The sequence below is a fragment of the Panthera tigris genome, chromosome C1 (assembly GCF_018350195.1).
Source record: "Panthera tigris isolate Pti1 chromosome C1, P.tigris_Pti1_mat1.1, whole genome shotgun sequence".
In the NCBI taxonomy this organism is placed as follows: domain Eukaryota; kingdom Metazoa; phylum Chordata; class Mammalia; order Carnivora; family Felidae; genus Panthera; species Panthera tigris.
This window is the reverse complement of record NC_056667.1, coordinates 11598628-11618081: the sequence shown is the minus strand read 5'-3', so window position 1 is coordinate 11618081 and position 19454 is coordinate 11598628. Positions and strand designations below refer to the sequence as shown.

At 59.7% G+C, this 19454-nt stretch overlaps 1 protein-coding gene across 1 annotated transcript; it reads left to right on the top strand.

The window, feature by feature from the left end:
* Window positions 1-779: 779 nt before the first annotated feature.
* On the top strand, window positions 780-18698 carry FAM131C (family with sequence similarity 131 member C). The gene is made up of 7 exons (XM_042996286.1): window positions 780-807; window positions 13204-13319; window positions 14342-14377; window positions 14637-14730; window positions 16883-17065; window positions 17339-17449; window positions 18264-18698. Exons 1-7 carry the CDS (start codon window positions 786-788, stop codon window positions 18545-18547), a joined length of 846 nt encoding a protein of 281 aa, XP_042852220.1. The 5' UTR covers window positions 780-785; the 3' UTR covers window positions 18548-18698.
* The last annotated feature ends 756 nt before the right edge of the window (window positions 18699-19454 follow it).

Sequence of the window (19454 nt, the reverse complement as noted above, 5' to 3'; positions counted from 1 at the left end):
CCAGCCTCTGTGCCGCCAGTGGGCCCGGAGGAGGAGCTGACCCTCAAAGTCGCCTCCCAGCCTAAGGGACCTCAGGCAAAGCCTTCGGTGAGCCTCAGTTTCTTCCCCTGTTCAATGGGCGGAGTGGAACTGGTGTTACTGCGCTGCGCCAGGCGTCTGGTCCCGATTAAGTTAAGGTTGTGTGCTTTGTGCCCCAAATCCTGGAATCTCCGCGTCCCCGCTGCCGGTCCCCTTCCCTGACCTTCAGCCCCGGTCACCAGGTGGCGACGGGTGAGGGTCAGAGGTTCCATCCCCTCTCCCCGGCTCCCCGCCGCTCGCCGTGGCTCCCTCCCTCCGTCCAGCCCGGGTCACCCCGCACCCCCGCCGCCACGCCCGCGCCGGGCACCCCCGCTCCGCCCCGCCCCGCCCCGCCCCCGTCCCGCCGACCCCGCCCCGCCGACCCCGCCCCCCAGCCGGGGCTGCGGCCACAGGTGCGCGCGGCGGGCGGCGCCGGGCGCTGGGGAAGGGGCGGGGCGCCCTGCGCGCGGCTCTGCGCTCGCGGGCTCGGGGCGCGCGGTCCCCCGGGTCCCCCCGCCCGCCGTGCTGCCCGCGGCTGGCAGGAGCGGGCGCGGCGCGGGAGGCGGCGGCGGGCACGACCCGGCGGGAGCGACGGGGAGCCGAGCGGAGCCCCAGCCCCTTCCCGCCCGCTGCGCCGGCGCCGCGCGTGAGCCCCGGGCCCGCGGAGAGATGAGCGCCCGGCGGCCCGACGCACCCGAGGCGCAGCGGCCCGGCCCCGCGGCCCCGTGATGGGCTCCTGCGTGTCGCGAGGTGAGGGGGCTGCCGGCCCGGGTGGGGGGTCGGGGGCCCGGGGCCCCAAGCCGAGGACGCTCGCACGTCCGCTCGCCGGCTCCCGGGAACCTGGGGGGTGGGAGCGGGGGCTGGGGGGCGACCCGGCCTTCGCGACCGGTACCACCCCGCGCCACCCCACCGAGCCCCAGGGGACGCGGTGCCCCGGGAGGACGGGGGAGGGGGGCAGCGCGGGGAGAGCACGGGGAGGTCACCGCATCCCCAGCCCGGCTTGGAACCACACCCAGGCAGGTGGCTCGGAGCGGGGTCGCTTCCGAGCCGGCAGCCACACACCCCCTGCCGTGTGCTCTGAAGGGAGGGAGGCTCCTGGTTGCTCCTGGCTTCTCTGGAGAGGCGGTGGGGACACCAGGGGAGCAGGCCGACTCTCCTTCCCACACTCCCCCAAGGCACAGGCCTTACTTGCCCGACGCGGGCACTTCTGTCCCCTCACCCCAGGCCCCTGTCTTCAGGGTCCCGGAACCCCACGGACAGCAATGGGTTAACGGACATGCACAGGTTATGAAGAAGGTATCCCTCCCCCCACCCTCATCCCTACGCCTCGTCCCCACCCCCATTCGTGGTCAGGGGACTGGAAGGGACAGAGACAGCTGATGTTCCCAGGAACCCCTGGGCCTTTCTTTCTGCCTCTGAGCTTTCGGCCCTGCCCTGGCCCCCTCTGCTCTCCTGCACTTCCCAAGGTGGTACCCCAGGAGTGGGGAGTGAACTGCCCGGAGGGGGTGGCGGTGGAGTCCTGCACAGAGCAGGGGGGCTGGAGATGGGGGAGGGGGGCCTAGGGGGGTGGAAGTGACTGAGGCCTTGGCCCCAGCTCTGCAGACTGAGGCCAAACCCACTGACCCCAACCACACAGCCAATAGCTTACTTTCAGGGGTTGAGGGATGAACATGCACTGGGGAGGGGCCGCACAGGCCCTGGAGGGGGTCTTGTCCTGGGGGGGGGGTGCTGAGGAAGGAGCGCAGCACCCCTCCCCCATCCTCTGGCCTCTAAGGAGCTCATCAGTCCAAGTGGGACGTTCAGGTTAGTAGCTTGGGGTGTCTCAGGAGGGTGTCAGGGCTGGGATCGTGGGTGGGACTGAGGTTGTGCGAGGTTCACAAACTTATTCATTCATTACGCTGATGTCAGCGCGACACCTACTGTGTGCGTGCTGGGTGGGCATCTAGCGGAGATGGGTCCGGTACAGCGTCTGCCCTTGTGAGGCCTAAAGCTGGCCAGAGGGGAAGGTAGCTTCAAGGGTTCCGGGAGAGTATTTAAGATCCTTGAGGACTGATAGCCTCTCGGTGCGTTTCCAGAAAACAGAAGGCTCTGGGCAGGCTCTGGGTGTGGGGCAGCTGGGATCTAGTGTTTCCTTGGTGACTGTGTCCTTTGCACATCACTTGGCCATCCCGCGCCAGGGACCCGAGTGGACCTGTCTGTGAGCTGGAAGGCTGCAGACCCACTGAACACAGCACAGGGGCCAGAGAGGAAGAGATTCCTGCCAAGGTCCTCTGACCCCCCCAACCAGGGGCTGGCACCCTCTGCCGTGCCTGTCTGAGGTCACACAGGCACCGTTCCTTCTGCGGCTTGGGCTCCCCAGTGCCCCCGCCAGATCTAGTTGTGTGTTCTAACCTTGTCTGCTTCCTGGGGCTTACAGCCCCAACATGCATGGGGCCGGTTGGATGAAGGTCCGAGACCACTTGAGCAGAGGACAACTGTGGTCCCAGGGACCGAAGCACTAAGTGGAGGCCACCCAGCCTCTAATTGTCATTACAGCTTACCAGGTATTGGTTGGAGCATTTTAGGCACAAGTAGCTAATTTGGGGTGGGTACTATCGCAGAACCCATTTTGCAAATGGGGAAACTGCTCAGAGGGGGAGTTGCGTGACCTGAAAATAGCTGACCCTGTGCCCTTTGCCTCCTGCACCACACCCCCAACCCGTAGCCCGGGGGGGCCTGGCCTGCTCCTCTCCAGCTACAGGCTTCCATGAGCTTCCGAGTGTTGTTCTCTACACCTGCACCCAGCGCCAATAACAACCACTGTCTCCAAGCACTTCGCTGTGCCTGCTGCGTAGCCCTGAAGCCAGGCCAGGGATCGCGAGCCTCGTGCTATGCCCATGCTCAGCCCAGAGCCTGCACCCAGGTGGGGCCGCCCTAGCCAAACCCGAGCCCCGGGTACAGGCCACACCTGGCAGAGCCTCCCCATAGCAGCATGGGGCAACACGTCCCTTCTCTGTGCCAGGCCTGAGAGGTCCGGAGTGCAGACTGTGGAGCTGGCCAGCCTAGGTTCCCATCCACACCATTCACTAGCTCTGTGACCTCAGCAAGTTACTTCACCTTGGATGTGTGTCTCAGTGCTCTCATCTCTAAAATGGGACTAATACCAGTATTGATGTCCTAGGGTTGCTGGGCGGGGATCAAATGACTTAATTCCTGTAGAGCACTCAGACCCAGTGCCTGGCAGGAAGCAAGCACTCATAAGTGTTACTGTTTGTTTCATTTGAAATGTTTTGTTATCACCGAGATAACAAAGAGACCCTCTTGTCTGGGAAAGGGGAGGCCTCGGAGGCTTCCAGCCCCGTCCTGCCCTCATGACTGCCCTGTGGCAGGCATTTGAGATACTGAGGACTTGGGGAAAGTCATGGGGACCAGAGTAAGGCAACAAATGCTATTTCCAGGAGCTACTTTGTATTCATCATCTACTAAGCTACCATTTATCAAGGGCTTAGCCTCACCCCGGCTGAGCCTTTACTCCTCTGACCTAGTTTGTCCTCATTCAACCCCGGGAGGGGAGACACGGGGCTCAGAGACAGGAAGTCTTACCTGAGGTCACACAGCCAGGACACTGAGAGGCAGGATTTGAATCCAGGTCCGTGGTAGCTGAGCACCTGAGGAGGGACCCCTTGCCCTTTGCTTTCTGATGTGCCCTACGTGAGAGAGGTACCCAGTGCATGGCCAGTGCTTAAAAAAAAAAACAACTCTCGAATAACTCACGTGGTTGGGGCTTTGCTGCCACCACTGGTGACAAAGTGTATGGAGCAGGGGGAGTTAATATCTGCCTCCCTCTCTCCCGGCTGCAGGTTCTCTCAGGGCCGCCCCATGCCCCTGGCGCCCCTCCGCCTGCCCCTCCTGCCCCAGCCGTGTCCTCCAACCAGCCCATCAGCCTCCTGGCCTCACCCTGGGGCTCTCAGTGCCCTGGGCCCTGGGGTGAGGGCAGAAATTGGAGACTGAAGCCTTTCTTCTGGAAGGTCAGACATCTATTATGTCTGGGAGAAGGCTCCAGCTCTGAAGGGGCCGGCCAGAGCCACCCACAGCGCCCAGGGCCCACTGACCACGCCCCCGTCCCAGCCCCTCAGCTCTTTCTCACCCTGGCCCTTGCAGAGCCAGTGAGCAGTCCGACATGGGCACTGGGGGAGACTGAGGAAGGAGTAGATCGGGCCTTGTTAGGAGCTCACTGTCTGAGGAAAGAAACACAACCTTGCCCGTGGAGTAGTCTAAGTGGGGAGGCAGGGCATGGACACAGACACATACACACACACACATGCAGAAAAACTGCTTGAGGAGATCACCACTGGTTAGTGGTTTGAGCGCAGTCTCTGGAATTTCAGACTGATCTAGGTTTGAACCCCCATCTCTGTTCTTATTAGCTGGTGACTTCGCAGAAGTGATTTAACTTCTCTGAGCCTCAGTTTCCCTGTCTGTAAAGTGGACATAATAGTATCTACTTTGCAGGATTTTAGTGAGGGTTAAACAAGAGATAATGGATGAAAAGGCCTAGGACAGTCAAGGCCTAGGCCCTGAAAAATAGTAGGTGTTCAATAAATAATGGCAGCAAATTACTGCAGGCCAGACTTTGCTCATTAGGGCTAATACAGCCAAGGCCAATCTAGGCAGGCTGCCTGGAGGAGGTGAGGCTAGCACAAAATGAGCTCTAGGATAGCTCATCAAAGAGACTGAGCCACAGGATGGCTGAGGAAATGGAAAGGAGTTGAGGTGTGTGGGAGGTCCTAGAGAAGGGCCCGTTGTCTCCCTCCCATCCTTGGTTGGGGAATGGAAACGGACCCCCTTGCTCTGCATCAACTCACTGATGAAGTTACCGCTGTGGTCCTGGTGACCTATAAACAAATGTCCTGGGGAGCAGAAGGGCACTTTGTCCACTCGAGGCCAGGCCTCTGCCAAGCTCAGAGCGACAGCCTGCTGTCATGGCAGTGACTCACCAGGCAGAGAGGCCAAGGGCTCACTCCCGGTGGCCTCCCTCTGCACAGTCCCCACGGTAAGCTCCAGCCCTAGGGGCAGGACCAGAGGTCACCGGTGGTGACCGCGATCTGTCCACCTGCTCCGGAAAGAGGATCTCAGGTCTGAGAGGGGAGAGGGACAGAGCAGCCACCGTTTCCGGAGTGTTTGATGTGACGGGTGCTTCACCCTCGGCAACCCTTTCCTGAGGATGTGGGGACTCTCAGCTCACAGGTGAGAGCCCACAGCTCACAGGGGCTGTGACGCATCTGGGATTGGACCTGGGGCAGGGACTGTAAAAGTGTTCTCCTCAGAGACTAGGACAGGGCCTGGACCTCAGCCGGCCAGCAGCACGCACCCGGGGAGCCCCTGGCTGGAGGACTGCACTGTGCGCTCAGCCACAGGGGTCCTGAGGAGCTTAGAGCCCAAGCTTGGCGGCTGTGGGTGGGGGGGGCGGGGCACGGTGAGGACCTTTGCACCCCGGCTGCGTATCAATTACTGTGTGCTTGCTTGCTTGCTTGCTTTTAAAGTTTATTTTTATTTATTTTGAGAGAGAGAGCAAGTGGGGCTGGGGCAGACAGAGAGGGAGACAGAATCCCAAGCAGGCTCCGTGCTGTCGGTGCAGAGCCCGATGCGGGGCTCGAACCCACGAACCGTGAGATCATGACCTGAGCCGAAACCAAGTTGGGCCCTTAACAGACTGACCCACCCAGGCGCCCCTCCTGTGTGCTTTCAAGAGGAAGTTTACCCTCTCTGGGCTGCTGGGAAAGAACAGGGTTACCTTGGGCCCTCCCTGCCCTCCTGGGGTGCAGAGCCCTGGGAGACACTCCAGGGGCAGACGGCAGCCACAATGACTAATGGGCTGGGACGAGAGCACCAGAGAACAGCTAAAGGGGCTAGATGGCTCCGAGGCACGTGTGAGAGGGACCCACACGTCTGCACCCCACAGGGTGCACACCCACAGGGACCTGCACGTGCAGACGCACCCAAGGAGCAAGCAGAGACAACCAGGGTGGGAGCTTTGCAGCAAGAGGGGCTTAGGTTAGACATCAGGAGGAACTGTCTGCAGAAGATTGAAGAGCTTGGTAGGCAGGAGAGAGCGCTGGCTGAAGGCACAGGGACAGAGGACACGTCTGGATGACACCCCTCTCCTTGCAGGATCAAGATGGCCCCTTCCAAGTTGCTAGGGCGACCAGAGGCTTGTCGCTGCTGTGGCCAGGGGAGGTGGGGGAGGGGGCAGGTCTCCAAAGGGGCCTCAGGCCTTGAGGTCAAAGGAGTAGGGTGTGGACCCGGAGAGGAAGGAGGGCCCCACCACTGCCTCGGAGAAGGAGACGCCCACGGCCAGGGGTCCCCCCAGGCTGTCCCCAGCCCCCACCCCGCATGAAACACTGTGTTTTTCCAGTTGCTGGTGGTGACGAGGCTGCCGGTCCCAGCTGGGCGAAGAGCAGCCTGTGACTTCACCCGGGGCTGCTCCATTACCTGACGTCTCCATGGCAACCAGCCTGTGACATCACGGGGCCAAAGTCCTCAGGGGGAGAAGGCAGCTTTGGAGGAGGCTCCCAGACGCCAACTGAGGCAGGGGGCAGGAGAGCCGGAGAGGGGCTGAGAGCCAGCAGCCCTCCAAGTCCACCTTGGCCAATGACCTTGCTCAAGCCATGTCTGCTCCAGGCCTTTGACACGGCCTAGCAGCTTCCTCAGTGCTCAGCTCCCCTTACCAGACCACACAGTTTTAAAACAGCTTCAGGGACGACCAGGGACCCCTAGAAATATTCCGGCACCTCTCAAAGTTCCCCGGGACAGCCTGCAGCCAGCACAACTCTGCCTGCACCCCGGCAGGCCCCTGCTTATGCACTCTGGAATCTTAGGAATGGCCACTCTCAGACGTTTTTGACTGGAACCCGTAGCAATAAATGTATTTTGCATCACGACCTAGCACACACATAGAGAACTCTTACCACAGGTGCGTAGGCACACTTGTGTGGGCACATGCGTGTCTGTGCAATTTAAAGTTTCATGGGGCGCCTAGGTGACTTGGTTAAGCGTCTGACTTCAGCTCAGGTCATGATCTCGCGGTCTGTGGGTTCGAGCCCCACATCGGGCTCTGTGCTGACAGCTCCGAGCCTGGAGCCCATTTCAGATTCTGTGTCTCCCTCTCTCTCTGCCCCTCCCCTGCTCACACTCTGTCTCTCTCCTTCAAAAATAAATAAACGTTAAAAAAATAATAATAAACTGAAGTTTCATGAAACGATACTTAACCTGACTCCTCCGTAGGTTCTGGTATTTTCTGTCTTATTTTATCACTTTTTTAACAGACTCTTTTTTTTGAGTTTATTTATTTTTGGGGGGGGTGGGGAGTGTGTGTGAGCAGGGGAGGGGCAGAGAGAGAGGGAGAGAGAGAATCCTAAGCAGGCTCCATGCTGTCAGTGCTGAGTGAGACACGGGGCTCGATCTCACAAACCATGAGATCATGACCTGAGCTGAAGTCAAGAGTCAGATGCTTAACTGCCTAAGCCACCCAGGCACCTGTATTTTATTTTATTTTTTTATTTTTAAATGTTTGCTTAGTTTTTGAGAGAGAGAGAGAGAGAGAGAGAGAGAGAGAGAGAGAGCACACACAAGCAGAGGAGGGGGCAGAGAGAGAGAGGGAGACACAGAATCGGAAGCAGGCTCCAGGCTCCCAGCTGTCAGCACAGAGCCCGATGTGGGGCTCGAACCCATGAACTGTGAGGTCATGACCTGAGCTGAAGTCGGATGCTTAACTGACTGAGCCACCCAGGTGCCCCTATTTTATTTTATTCTTTAAAAATATGACCTAGTAAGTGGCTTGCATGACCCACTGAAGGATGTGCCCCTGCTTGAACGCCACCTTGGAGGGACCTGGAACACGGTCTTTGTACCCATGGAGACTCTGAAACCCAGAGAGGGGCAGTCCCAGCTCAGGGACACACAGCCGGGACTCGGGATAAAGAGCAGGATGTGTGGAATGTTCCCGTGTGCAAGCACACGGCTCGGCCCACGCTGCTCTTGGCTCCTGGGTGATTGAGCTCTGAGTTCAGGGCGTGGGAATGTCAGTCCTGACTCTGCCTTCCTTTTCTCCAGTCCTGCTTCAGACAGGCTCATTCAGACCTCCCTCAGCTGCCCGCCTGCACCCGCCTCTGGGCCAGTCTCAGGGGATCCTGAGTCCCGTCCAGCGTGGATGGAGACTTTCACCTCACACCCTACTTGGTGTTCCCTTTGGCCGTCCAGTCAGGACTGGCCGCACCTGAGGGCCACAGCCTGCTTTTTCCTCTGCTGGCCTCCCTCCTCTCTCTGGGTCCCATTCTCCTCTGACACGTTGGGGTCTGGCATATGAGGAACTTGTAGAAAAGTGGCCAAGATATTTTTATCCATCTGGAGTTCTAGTGATCTCTGTTGGCTCAAACTGGCTCACTGTTGAGGCCAAAAAAAAAAATTTTGTTTTTAATGTTAATTTCTTTTGAGAGAGAGAGAGAGGGGGAGAGGGGCAGGGAGAGAGGGAGACAGGGAATCCCAAGCAGGCTCTGCACTGTCAGCGCAGAGCCTGATGTGGGGCTTGAACTCGTGAGCCATCAGATCATGACCTGAGCTGAAATCGAGAGTTGGACGCTTAATCAGCTGAGCCACCCAGGCACCCCTGTTGAGGCAAAATTTGGTGAGCAATGTGCAGGCCCTGTGGCAGGTGCTGGGGCCGTGGTGGTGAATAAAGCTGACGAGGACCAGCCTGTAGACGGCTGATGGTCTACTGAAAGACTGTGAATAAGGAAAGGGACATATAATGTGTGGTGATGGGCACCATAAGATCACGGGGTAGGAAAGGACAGGTGTCATTAAACAAAATGGCTGGAGACCTCGCTGAGGTTCTAACATTTGAGCAGAGACCTGAATGCAGTGTGGGAGTGAACCTGCGGCTATGTGGGAGGAGAGAGTTCCAGCTGGAGGAACTGAGCGGCCAGTGCAAAGGCCCTGAGGCAGGAATGTGCTGGGCGTGTCTGAGCCATCAGTGTGGCTGGAGTGCAAGAGGGAGAGAGAGGGACGCTGAGGTGGCAGGGGGACCACAGGTCCCAGATTAGCACGTGTGAGTTCTGCCAGGGGCCACCTGGGGGGCCTGCCCACTGCAGGGAGATCTGACCCGGTTTGACCTCTTCCATTCTCAGCCCAACTCCCTTGACCCCTAAAGTTGCCCACCTTCCAGCCTCTGAGGCCTGGGGTCCCCTTGTCCTTCATGCAGCCCTCTTAGGGGGCACCAGCAGAAGTCAAACACGGCCCCTTCCTCAGTGTCCTGTTGACCCTTGAGAAACTCATAAGGCAGGCTGCTCCACTCCTCTTCCCGGCCCAGCTGTCTCTCCCCAGCTGTGCAGACACCCAGCCAGGGGTGGGGCGGGTGGGTAAGGATGCCGGCCTCTCTTGTGCAGGCGTCCCAGATTTCTGAGAGCCCCCTCACTTCACTTGTGAAGTCAGCAGCGTCAGAAGGGTGGTGCATGGCTGGGGTAGAACAGCCTGTCTCAACCACCTTGAAGAGGGTGTTTGCTTCCCCTGCCCTTGACAGTGGCTTTCTTCCAAGTGGGGTACCCGGTACGTCTGTTCTGCTTTGGATCCTGGTAGGCAATACCTAGAGAACAAGAGCAGTCAACTGTCCATTCTACAGATGAAGAAATGGAGGCTCCAAGAGGCAAAGTCAAGGTCCCACAGGTAGTAAAGGGCAGAGTTGGGATTTGAACGGGGCGATCTGGCACCAGAGTGTCACCCAGTTGTCTCTGGACCAGCTCCTCAGGAGCAGACCCTGGAATGAGGATTTGGGTGCAACTGGTGTATGAAGGAGATCTTCCACAGGAAACCAGTAAAGGAACGGAGAGAGCAAGGCGGAGGAGAGGGGCCGCAAAGGGTCTGTCGCCCTGCGAGGGTGGCTGCAGCCCCATCCCGCGGGGGGGACTCTGAGCTTTTCAACCCCAAACAAAGGGTCATAAACTCGCCTCCGGTTGCCAGAGAGTGGCTCACCCGAAGGAGACACGGTTGCTGCCAGTTGGGAGCCAAGCCCACGGGGCAGGGGCTGTGAATGCGCAAAAACAGGAGGAGAAAGCCATCCAAAGGCACAAGTGAGGCCAGTGGAGCACTCATGCTGTCCTCCGGCTCCCCATCCTCCCCTCCCTGCCAACACCTCCGAAAGCCCCCTAGTCACACTTCAGCCCACGGCCCAGCCCTGCCTCTGGGAGCACCTGATACCTTCCACCTCCGCTTCCTCCAGGAAGCCCTGCTTGCTTCCACGCCGTCTGCTCTTGCAGACTAAGCCAGAGAAGGGTGGTGGGAGCCAGCGTCCAGCACAGGGACGCTGCAGGCTGGGACCAGCGTCCTGCAGAGATCCCCCTCCCTGCCACGGCCCAGACACCCCTGCTCCTCCAGTCTCCCAGACTCCACGGTTTTGTGCAAGCTGCACACCCCTCCCTCTGCCCACAACACCTTCCTCCTGGCACCCCCTCCTGGCTAGCTCCCCCATCCGCGTGAGGAGTCCGTTCCATCATACCAGGAGAGGGGGTGAAGAACGGGAGCACTCGTGGGTGCTCCTGCCCCCCCCCCCCCCCACCGCCCATCAGCCTTGTGTTTGAACGAGGGGCTTTGGGACTGGTTTCCATGCAACTGGGAGCTCCCAGAGGGCGGGGATGAAGTCTTAATCCCGCCTCTGTGCCCAGGCGCTTGGATGGTACAGACGTGTATTAAATGGATGCTTAGTGGGAGAAGAAATGAATGGATGCATAAATGAATGAATGAATGAATGAATGAACCAACTAGAATATCAGCTCCATGAGGGCAGAAACCATCTCCGTCTTGCTTGTCATTGTTTGTCAGTGTTCCTAGTGCCCATAACAGAGCCTGGCACGTAGTAGGTGCTCAGCTAATGCTTTGGAATGCATCAGAAAGAAATGCTTACTCAAGTGAATGTAAGGGTGCTCCCAGTTACCCTCTGGAGGTGGAGTCCTCTTCAGTTCAGCCCAAGAATTCAGTCCAGCAAATCCCGCTTCTTCTTCATTTCAGCCTGTCATCCCTTCAGCAACTTCTGCAAGCCTACTATGTGGCAGGCCCTGAGAATGCATCACGATGGGACTGGTCCCTGCCCTCCCACACATGCTTTTAGCAGACAGCCTGTGCCAACTGCTATAATACAGGCAGAGGTCATTCCACAGTGTCGACAGAACACCCTCTGGGTGCCAGGCCCTGTTCTCTGGTCTTTGCTATGGTCTCTGCTCTCATGGTCTCGCATTCCCAGAGGCACCGGACACTTCAAAACACAAGAACGTCAAAGAGTGTCAAAGAGTGCCGGCTGCTGTAAAGGAAGCTTGGCCCCGGGGGCAGAGAGGGCCCCCTGAGGAGGTGACCTTGAGCCGAGACCTGAGTGACACGGTTCAGGAAGATCTGGGGATGGTGTTCCAGGTGGAGGGGACAGCAAGGACAAAGAACAAGTGGGCCATTTGGGGAGCAGCAGGGAGGCCAGAGTGGCGGGAACAGGGACCAGGCTGGCGTGCAGGGTGAGGGGCTGGCTCTCCCGTCAGGTTCAGTGGAAGGAAGCCAGCGGCAGGTTTTCAGCAAAGGTGCAGTCCGACCTGTAGCATCCCTGTGCGGCGGGGTGGAGAGAGGGCTGCGTGCCAGGAGAGGAAGCAGGAGGCTGTGGCCCCCTTGTGGTCCAGGTGAGAGAGGGTGATGCCCCCTCGTGGGCAGCAGTGGCGGGGATGGAGACGGGTAAATCCGGAAGGGAGGTTGGAGAGAGAGCCAGTAGGGCTTGCTGGTTGGGAGGGTTGGGGGAAGGCAGCGCGGAGAAAACTGGATTTTTGGTTGGTACAGCTGGGTGGACCCTTGCATCATTTTCTAAAATCGGAGAAGTGGAGGAAGATGGGCCCGAGTTTCCTTGAGACACCTGCCGGGCATCCGTGAAGGGAGTTGGAAATTCAGTGTGGGGCTCAAGCAGAGTCAGGGCCGTGGGTGTGAATGTGGGCGGCAGCCGCTCGCTCTCCGATGAGATGCCCTGGGAGAGAGGAGGGAGATGAGGAGGGGCCGGGAGGGAGCGGAAGGGGGACCACGGAGGTGGGAGGGAAGCCCGAGATGGGCGTGGCTTGAGAGGGAGGGAGGGGCTGAGAAGCCAATGAACCGCTGGGCTGGGCCAGGTAGTCAAGGGCTTTCTCCGGAGAGGCGACCCGGAGAGGGTGGAGGAGAAAATGGGAGTCCGGGAAGTAGAGGTCGAACACAACTCTAAGCGTGGCCTGGAAGGGGTTGGAGGAGTGGGCACGGAGCTGGGGGGAGCTGGGGTCGGGACCACCACACCGGCGGCCAAGAGGCAGACAGACAGACCGGACGATCACAAGAGCAGAGAGAGAGAGAGCAGAGCTCCTGGGTGGGGGGCAAGGCCAGGTCCCAGTCCCTGGTTGGGACGGCTGGTCTGGGCTCGGCTCGGATGGGGTAGGGATAGTTCTTCCTCTGTCATAGGAGGGAGAGCAGATGGTGTGGGCAAAATGCGGGCGGGGTAATGATTTGAGGTAGAAAAATGGGGCCAGGATGGAGCCTGCCGAAGGCTTCTGGATCTCAGTGAGGGACGGGGAAGAGCCAGAAGCAGGGCGTGGGGTCGGGGGTGCCAGGGTTGCCGGTTGGAGAAGGAAAGACGCCCGAGGGAGTCCGCCTGGCAGGAAGCAAACTTAGCGGTGATGGGAGACAGGTAGAAGGATCCCCAGACGGTGTCTTGTGCGAGGCCTGTGACTTTCTCCAGCGACATGCAGGTCCAGGCACGGAGCAGGCAGAGGGGAGACTGAACACGGATGAGACTTGAGGGCGTCCGCGAAGGAGAGCTCAGTTCGCAGGCTGGGCCAGGGCTGGGCCGGGAGGGGAGTGAGGGCACCAGGGGCTAGTGGAAAAGAGGAGGGGAAATGGATTGGAGGTCTCCATGAGGTCAAAACTTCTGGAGTGTGGGTGCTAGAATTAGGGGAAACGGAGGAACAGGCAGATTGTCTCCTCATCTGCCGTGGCCTTGGGTCTCTGTTTCCTACAAGATGACAAGGGATGATAATATCGTAGTGCCCATCTCTCGGGGCTTGAACAGGCCCCATAAGGAGGAGAGTGTGCGGTTTTTCTGAGTTCCTCCTGTCATTGTATTTCCAGATCTGTTCACAAGTGCCCACAAGGACTGCCCCGTGCCCCAGGGCACGGGTCCTCTGAACCCAGACTTGCCCTCCAGCCATCCCCCTGCTGTCGCTCCAGACCATGTCACTGGCAAGGTAACTGGTCACCCTTCATCCCCACCTATGCCCTGGTTCCCAGAGTGTCCCCTACAGCTCCCCACGGGGAGCTGAAATCTTTCCAATCTTCCCTTCCTGCCGCACTTGGCTACTTCCTGTGGGATCAGAACCCCCAAGGTTTGGTACTCAGTTGAATGAAGGTCTGGGTCACCCTGGGCATCCAGGACCTGGACCTGGGTTGTTTAGAAAAGAGAGTCCTGCCCTGGAGATTTTCCCACCCAAATTAACTCAGTCTTGCAGATAACAAGCCCCCCCACCCCCTACCACCAGCCCACCAGCCCTTAGCAGCCTGCATTGCCCTCTGGAGGGTAGAGTGCCATTCTTTTTTTTTCTTTTTCTTTAAGTTTATTTAAGTAATCTCTGCATCCAACGTGGGGCTCGAACTCATAACCCTGAGATCAAGAGCTGGGTGCTGGGTGACTGAGCCAGCCAAGCGCCCCCAAGGAGTGGCATTCTTAGTCTGGATGCATTAGGAAGAGCTTGCTGGGGGTCTCAAATCTTGCTGCATAGTTTCCACCCCCACCCCAGAGGTCGTGGCTTGAACCTACCTGTTGATATAATTATTATAATATATATATTTTTAGGGCATACACATGCTAAGTGTCATGCTGGGCACTTTACATCATGTCATTTGCCTCACGACAACCCGTGAGGTAAATGGTAGTATCACCCCTTTACAGAGGAAGAAACTGACGTTCTGGGATGTTAAGGCATTCGGCTAAGCGTTCCCAGGTGCAAAGTACAGAGTCAAAACTCGAACCCCGGTCGGATCTAGGTCCTGCACTCGCTGCCTTGCTGGCAGAGCCACCATTGCCTGCCCCCCGTCCCCCGTCTTTCCCCGCACGGCAAGGGAAACCAGGGCACGACCCAGGAGTAGGCAGACCCCGACCTCGGAATACCAGAAGGCTGACCAACACCACCGCCCCGGGCTCCAGGACCTGTGCCTTCTGCTGGCACTGTGTGCCAGGCCCTGCCTGACCCTCTTTCTCCTCTCGTTTTAGGACAAACAGATGGATTTCTGTTGGGATCCTTGGCAGGTCAGTGCGTTTGCCCTTCCCCCCGGTCCAGCCAGCCGCAGCTGACACCGTTGCCCCTCACTGTGCAGTGCCCAGCCTGAACACCCAGTCCTGCCGGCCCTGGGGGAGGGGGGCCCTGACGAGAACAGCGGGGTGGGATGGCCCTGTGGGGGTGGGCACAATCGCTCAGGGAGGATGCCTCGTGGGGATGGAAGTGGGGAGGGGGGTGCCCTCTGGCAGGTGCAGGGGGGATGTCATCTGGCACCTCTCTTCCCCGCAGAGGTGCTTCCAGACCACCAACGGCTACCTGTCTGATTCCAGGTCCTGCTCCAGCAACTACAATGTGGCGGCTCTAGCCACCTCGTCCCTTGTGGGTAGGCCCCGACTGCCCTCTCCTGCCTTGGAGTTAGCATGTCCCCCACCCCTGGACACTAGCCGTGGGGAGGGCAGGGCTGGGCCGCAGAGGGAAGGATCGCAGCCCCGCCCGAGTCACCATTTTCCAGATGCCACGCTCCGGGCCGGGTTCGGCCAGGGGTGGTGACTTGGTGCTCCTGACCCACCCCCCCACCCCCCGGCCGGGTTAAGTTGTTGGGGTCTCCCCGAAGCCCTGAGGAGCGGGCCCCGAGTCTTCAGATCTCTTCAGCAGATGCAGTCTGCCCGTCACCCCCGCCTTGGGTCGGGTTCCCTAGAAGCAGAGCCCCGGACGAGGATTGTGCGAGTGCTTTATTGAGGGGTAGTTCTCGAGGGCAGTGTGTAGGAGTGAGGGCAGCAGGGCCAGGGGAGGGAGCCCAGCAAAGAGGGGGCTGCATGAGAAACTGTTCTCGGCCTGATACCCCCGGGGAGCTCAGGAGCACAGACGAACCGCTCCGGTGCTGGCGGCTGCTTGGATATCACTGCCCCCCATTGGTCCCTTGTTGCCCCTGGGAAGGCTCTCCAGCCTCCAGGGCGGCTCTGGGTGAGGCCGCTCCCCTCAGCCAAGGGCAGGCTCTGGGGAGGGCTGCAGGCGGGAGACAGTGGCAGCGGGGAGGTGGGCGCACAGGCCAGCACGGGGTCTGCCTCAGGTCGCCCAGAGCACACCTTCCAGGCCGTTCTCAGCGGGCCAGCCTCTTTGCTCACAGGTCTGTCCCACGTACCTCAGGCTCACGTCTCCTTAAATCCCTCATGGCCCTCACGGCCCTCACGGCCCTTCCTCCATTCGCCTGGACGCTTTGCCACCTGAAACCCCTTCCCTCTGCAGGGGCCCTGCGGGGGCCTCTCGAACCACCTCCTGCAAAGACCTTTGCCGGTTGCCCGCACATCTAGCTTGGGGAGGGGGGGCTCTGCCTTCTTCCTCGCCTCCATCCTCCCCATTTTCTCAGTCTTATGGCTCTGGTTTCCTTGGTGGATACCCCGTCTTGCTTAAATATTGCTGTTCCTTGCGTCTTGGCTCTGAGACCCCAGTGACTGTGTGCTCAGCCTTGGTTCAGAGAGATGCTGAATCATGCCTGACAGCCCTTTCTGTCAACTTCCACATCCAGCCAGTCTCCTCCTGAGAACCCCTCAGGCCACCTGCACCCCCCCCAACACTGCCCAGCCCCTGTCCTGTCTCTTGCTTCCCTTCAGTGGTATCTGACAGAGCCTCATCTCCACCCTTGGCCCCTTCCCTAACTAGGATGCTCTTCCTAAACAGCAGATCTAACCTGTCACTCTCCTGCTCATTACCCTGCTGTGGCTCCCCATTGCTAGAAGGAAAATGTCAGAGTCCTCAGTCTAGCCCCTGAGGGGCTCTCCAGCCTCTTCCAGTCTTAGTGTTGCCCCACGTCTCACCCCTGGTAATCCTGGAATCATGCCATATTCTTCCATGCCTTCCTTCCCATCTCATCTCTGAAATAGCCTCCAGTCTTGCCTTCTTCTGTCCAATGCACCTACAAACCTACCAACCTACCTGTAAGGCTCAAACCCCAGTCCACCTCTTCCAGGAAGCCTACCTGGTGTACGGCATCCCACGCAGGTCTCCCCTTCAGCAGAGCTGGCACTGGGCTTGGCACAGGGGACGCTCTCTGAGCACTTATTAATTAATGCATAAAGGGAGAGGGCCAGGTGGATCTCGAGTGGATCTTTGGGTGGATCTTCTGGGGCAGAAGGGTCTAAACTTGGTCAAAGGGAATGAAGGGTGTGGCAGGTCTGGGGAGGAAGCACCAAGTGGAGGGGAATATTGCCTGAAAGCAGGATGCTGGGTGGGGGGGGCGGTGCATGAGACCTCCACATGAGTGGGGAGCATCTAAGTGAGGTGGGGGGCCTTGGGGCTTGGGGCCCGTGGGGTACAGAGTGGGCACGGGCATTGGCTGGGCAGGGGGACTTGCACAGATAGGTACAGGGCTTTGTGGGTATGAGGCTGTGAGGACGCGGGGTGCTGGGTGAGCCCAGATTGTAGGGCATAGGTCATTGGGTGGGCCTGAGGCACTGGGGGGCCTGGGGTAGTGGGGGTAGGGCCCTGAGCTGGGTTCTGTGTCAGAGCGGTCACCCAGCTGCCCTCCATGCCCCCAGGGGTGGTGCAGAGCATCAAGGACCACATCACGAAGCCCACGGCCATGGCGCGTGGCCGCGTGGCTCACCTCATCGAGTGGAAGGGCTGGCGTGCCCAGCGGTCAGGCTGGGAGCCATCCCCAGCTGAGGATGAGCATTACTGTTGCCTGCCAGACGAGCTGCGGGAGGCCCGCTTTGCTGCAGGTCAGAGGTTGGGGGCGGGGGAGCATGGGGACGGGACCGTCGGGTCTCTGGTCCTTAGGGGACCGAGGGTCACCACGTGGGCAGTGTCTAGGCAGGGCAAAAAAAAAAATGCCAGGGGGTGGACGGGGCATCAGGTGGGCGCTCTGATCACCGGGGCCTGGATGGACAGCCAGCTCACTGCAGAGTGCCAATGTGGCCTGGCACCGAGGCCCTGCCCCCATCTTCTGCCGTGTCCCTGCTGAGCTGAGTCCCGCTGTCCTCCGCCTCCCCCAGGGGTCGCTGAACAGTTTGCCATCACAGAGGCCACACTGAGCGCCTGGTCCTCGTTGGACAATGAGGAGCTTCACCCCGAGAACAGCCCTCAGGACATCGTCCAGCTACAGGGTACCTCCTGGGCCGGCGCTGGGCGGGGGGGGGGGGGGGGAGCAGAACAGGGCCTGGGTGCCTGCCCTGCCACCAAATGCACTGTGACCTCGGACAACCCCCGCCCCCCTCCCCTCAGCCTTGGTTTCTGCGTCTGTCCAATGGGGCTGGGGATCCTTGCCCTGCCCACTGCCCAAGGAGAGCTCTAAGTGTAAAGGAGAGAAGAATAATAGTAATAATGCATCGTGGGGATTAAGTGATTACTGTGTTAAGTGCGTATTGTATTATCTCACTTAATCCTCACGACACCTCTACGAAATAGGTCCTGTTATTATCTCAGGGAAACCGAGGCACCAGGAAACTTGCCCTAGGTTACACAGCTAGAGGCATCAGAGCCAGGACCTGAACCTTAATCCCTAGCACAACCAACCAGTCTTCTAGAACCCCAGGTCACCCCCAGTTACTGCTTCAGCAGGGCTTGGTCCTGGGTGAAGCCTGCAATACCAGCTACTTCATTTAATCCTTCCTCTGACAGCGAGGGGAGGGAAGGGAACGGAGGCCCGGGAAGAACACTGTCCCAATTTTCAGAGCGCAGGATGCAGATTCGAGTCCAGGCGGCACGGCCTGCTTTTACCTCCTCCACTCATTCCACCACCCCTGGAACCCCCAGGGAGAAACAGGGGCTCAGAGAGGTTCAGTGACTTGCCCAGGGTCGCACAGCTCAGCAGTGACAAAACACTGGCCTTCACCTTCCCTCACACACCAGGAGAGGGGGTGAGGAGGGGGTCCGGGACTCCATTCCTCATGCCTCCTCCCCCTCCTGTTGGTTTTCCAGACCTAGAGAACGTCTACCTTCAGGACAGTCTTCTGAGCGGCCCCTCCCAGGATGACAGTCTTCTGGCCTTCTCTTCCCCTGGCCTCTCCCCCGATGGCTGGCCCTCACCCGATGAGCCCCCCATCACAGCTGCCGACCCCCAGCCCCCCAGCCCTGAACAGCAGCATCGGAGGCGGCTGCCTAGGGGCCCGGGGCCTGAGGGTGGGGCCCACCTGCAGGGCTCCCTCCCCTCGGTGGACAGCATCTCCCTCTCGGAGGAGGAGGACGAGGTGTTCTACAACTGAGGTGGGGGCTACATGGCTCAGAGCCTCCTCATACTGTGACCTTGCCTGGGGAGGCAGCCCGGGCATATCAGGACGTCGGGGTCTGGGCTGGGCGACTCTTGACCCCTCAGGGCAGGCAGAGGGTGGGTGCAGAAGGGATGGGGGGGGTCAGCACTCCTTGTGGACCACTCTGTGCCTCCGTGGACCTGCCCCAGCAGTGGGAGCCATAGTCCCCCTTCTCCCTTCTTTACTTGGCTCAGGTGGGCACCTTCCCCCGCAGGGTTTCTGTCATCAGTGGGCTCAAGGACTCTCAGCAGACACCAGGGCAAGCTGCCCAGAGGACCCTGCAGCTGGGCCCCCAGGCAGACAGACGCAGAAGGGCCTAGGAAACCCACTCGGAGTGGGACCTGGGGCCCCTGCCCTGACCCCGGGGCTCAGTCCTTCCCCCTCCCTCTGTGTTCGTGCCCCCCTCCCTCAGAGGTGGGACAGCCTCTCTGGTAGCTAAGTGTCTGTTCCTCAGCTCCCTTCTTGAGAATCTGTCTCTGGAGGGTCTGTTCATCCCTCACTCTCGGAACCTGCTCCCTGAACCCCTTCCCTGCACCCTGGAAGGTTCTCTGCAGACAATTAAAGTGGTGGATTCACCCAATGAACTTGGCCTGGTCTCTGGGGGAAGGTGTGTCCTTGGGCCCCTGGGATAAGGGGGTTTTAGAGGGATTCGGGGGGGGGGGCCCTATGCCCTGCCCCTCCCTCCCCCCCCCCACCCGCCCCCAACAGGTGGTTCACCCACTGCCAGCCGGCCCGGAGAGGCCCCACGGGAGATGCCCAAGATTCTGCGGAGCACACAGGAGCCACACCCAGGGACGCTGCTTTATCAGCCCAGGCTCAGCCAAGGAGGAAGCTGGGGCTGGGGTGAGGGTAGCTGGACCAC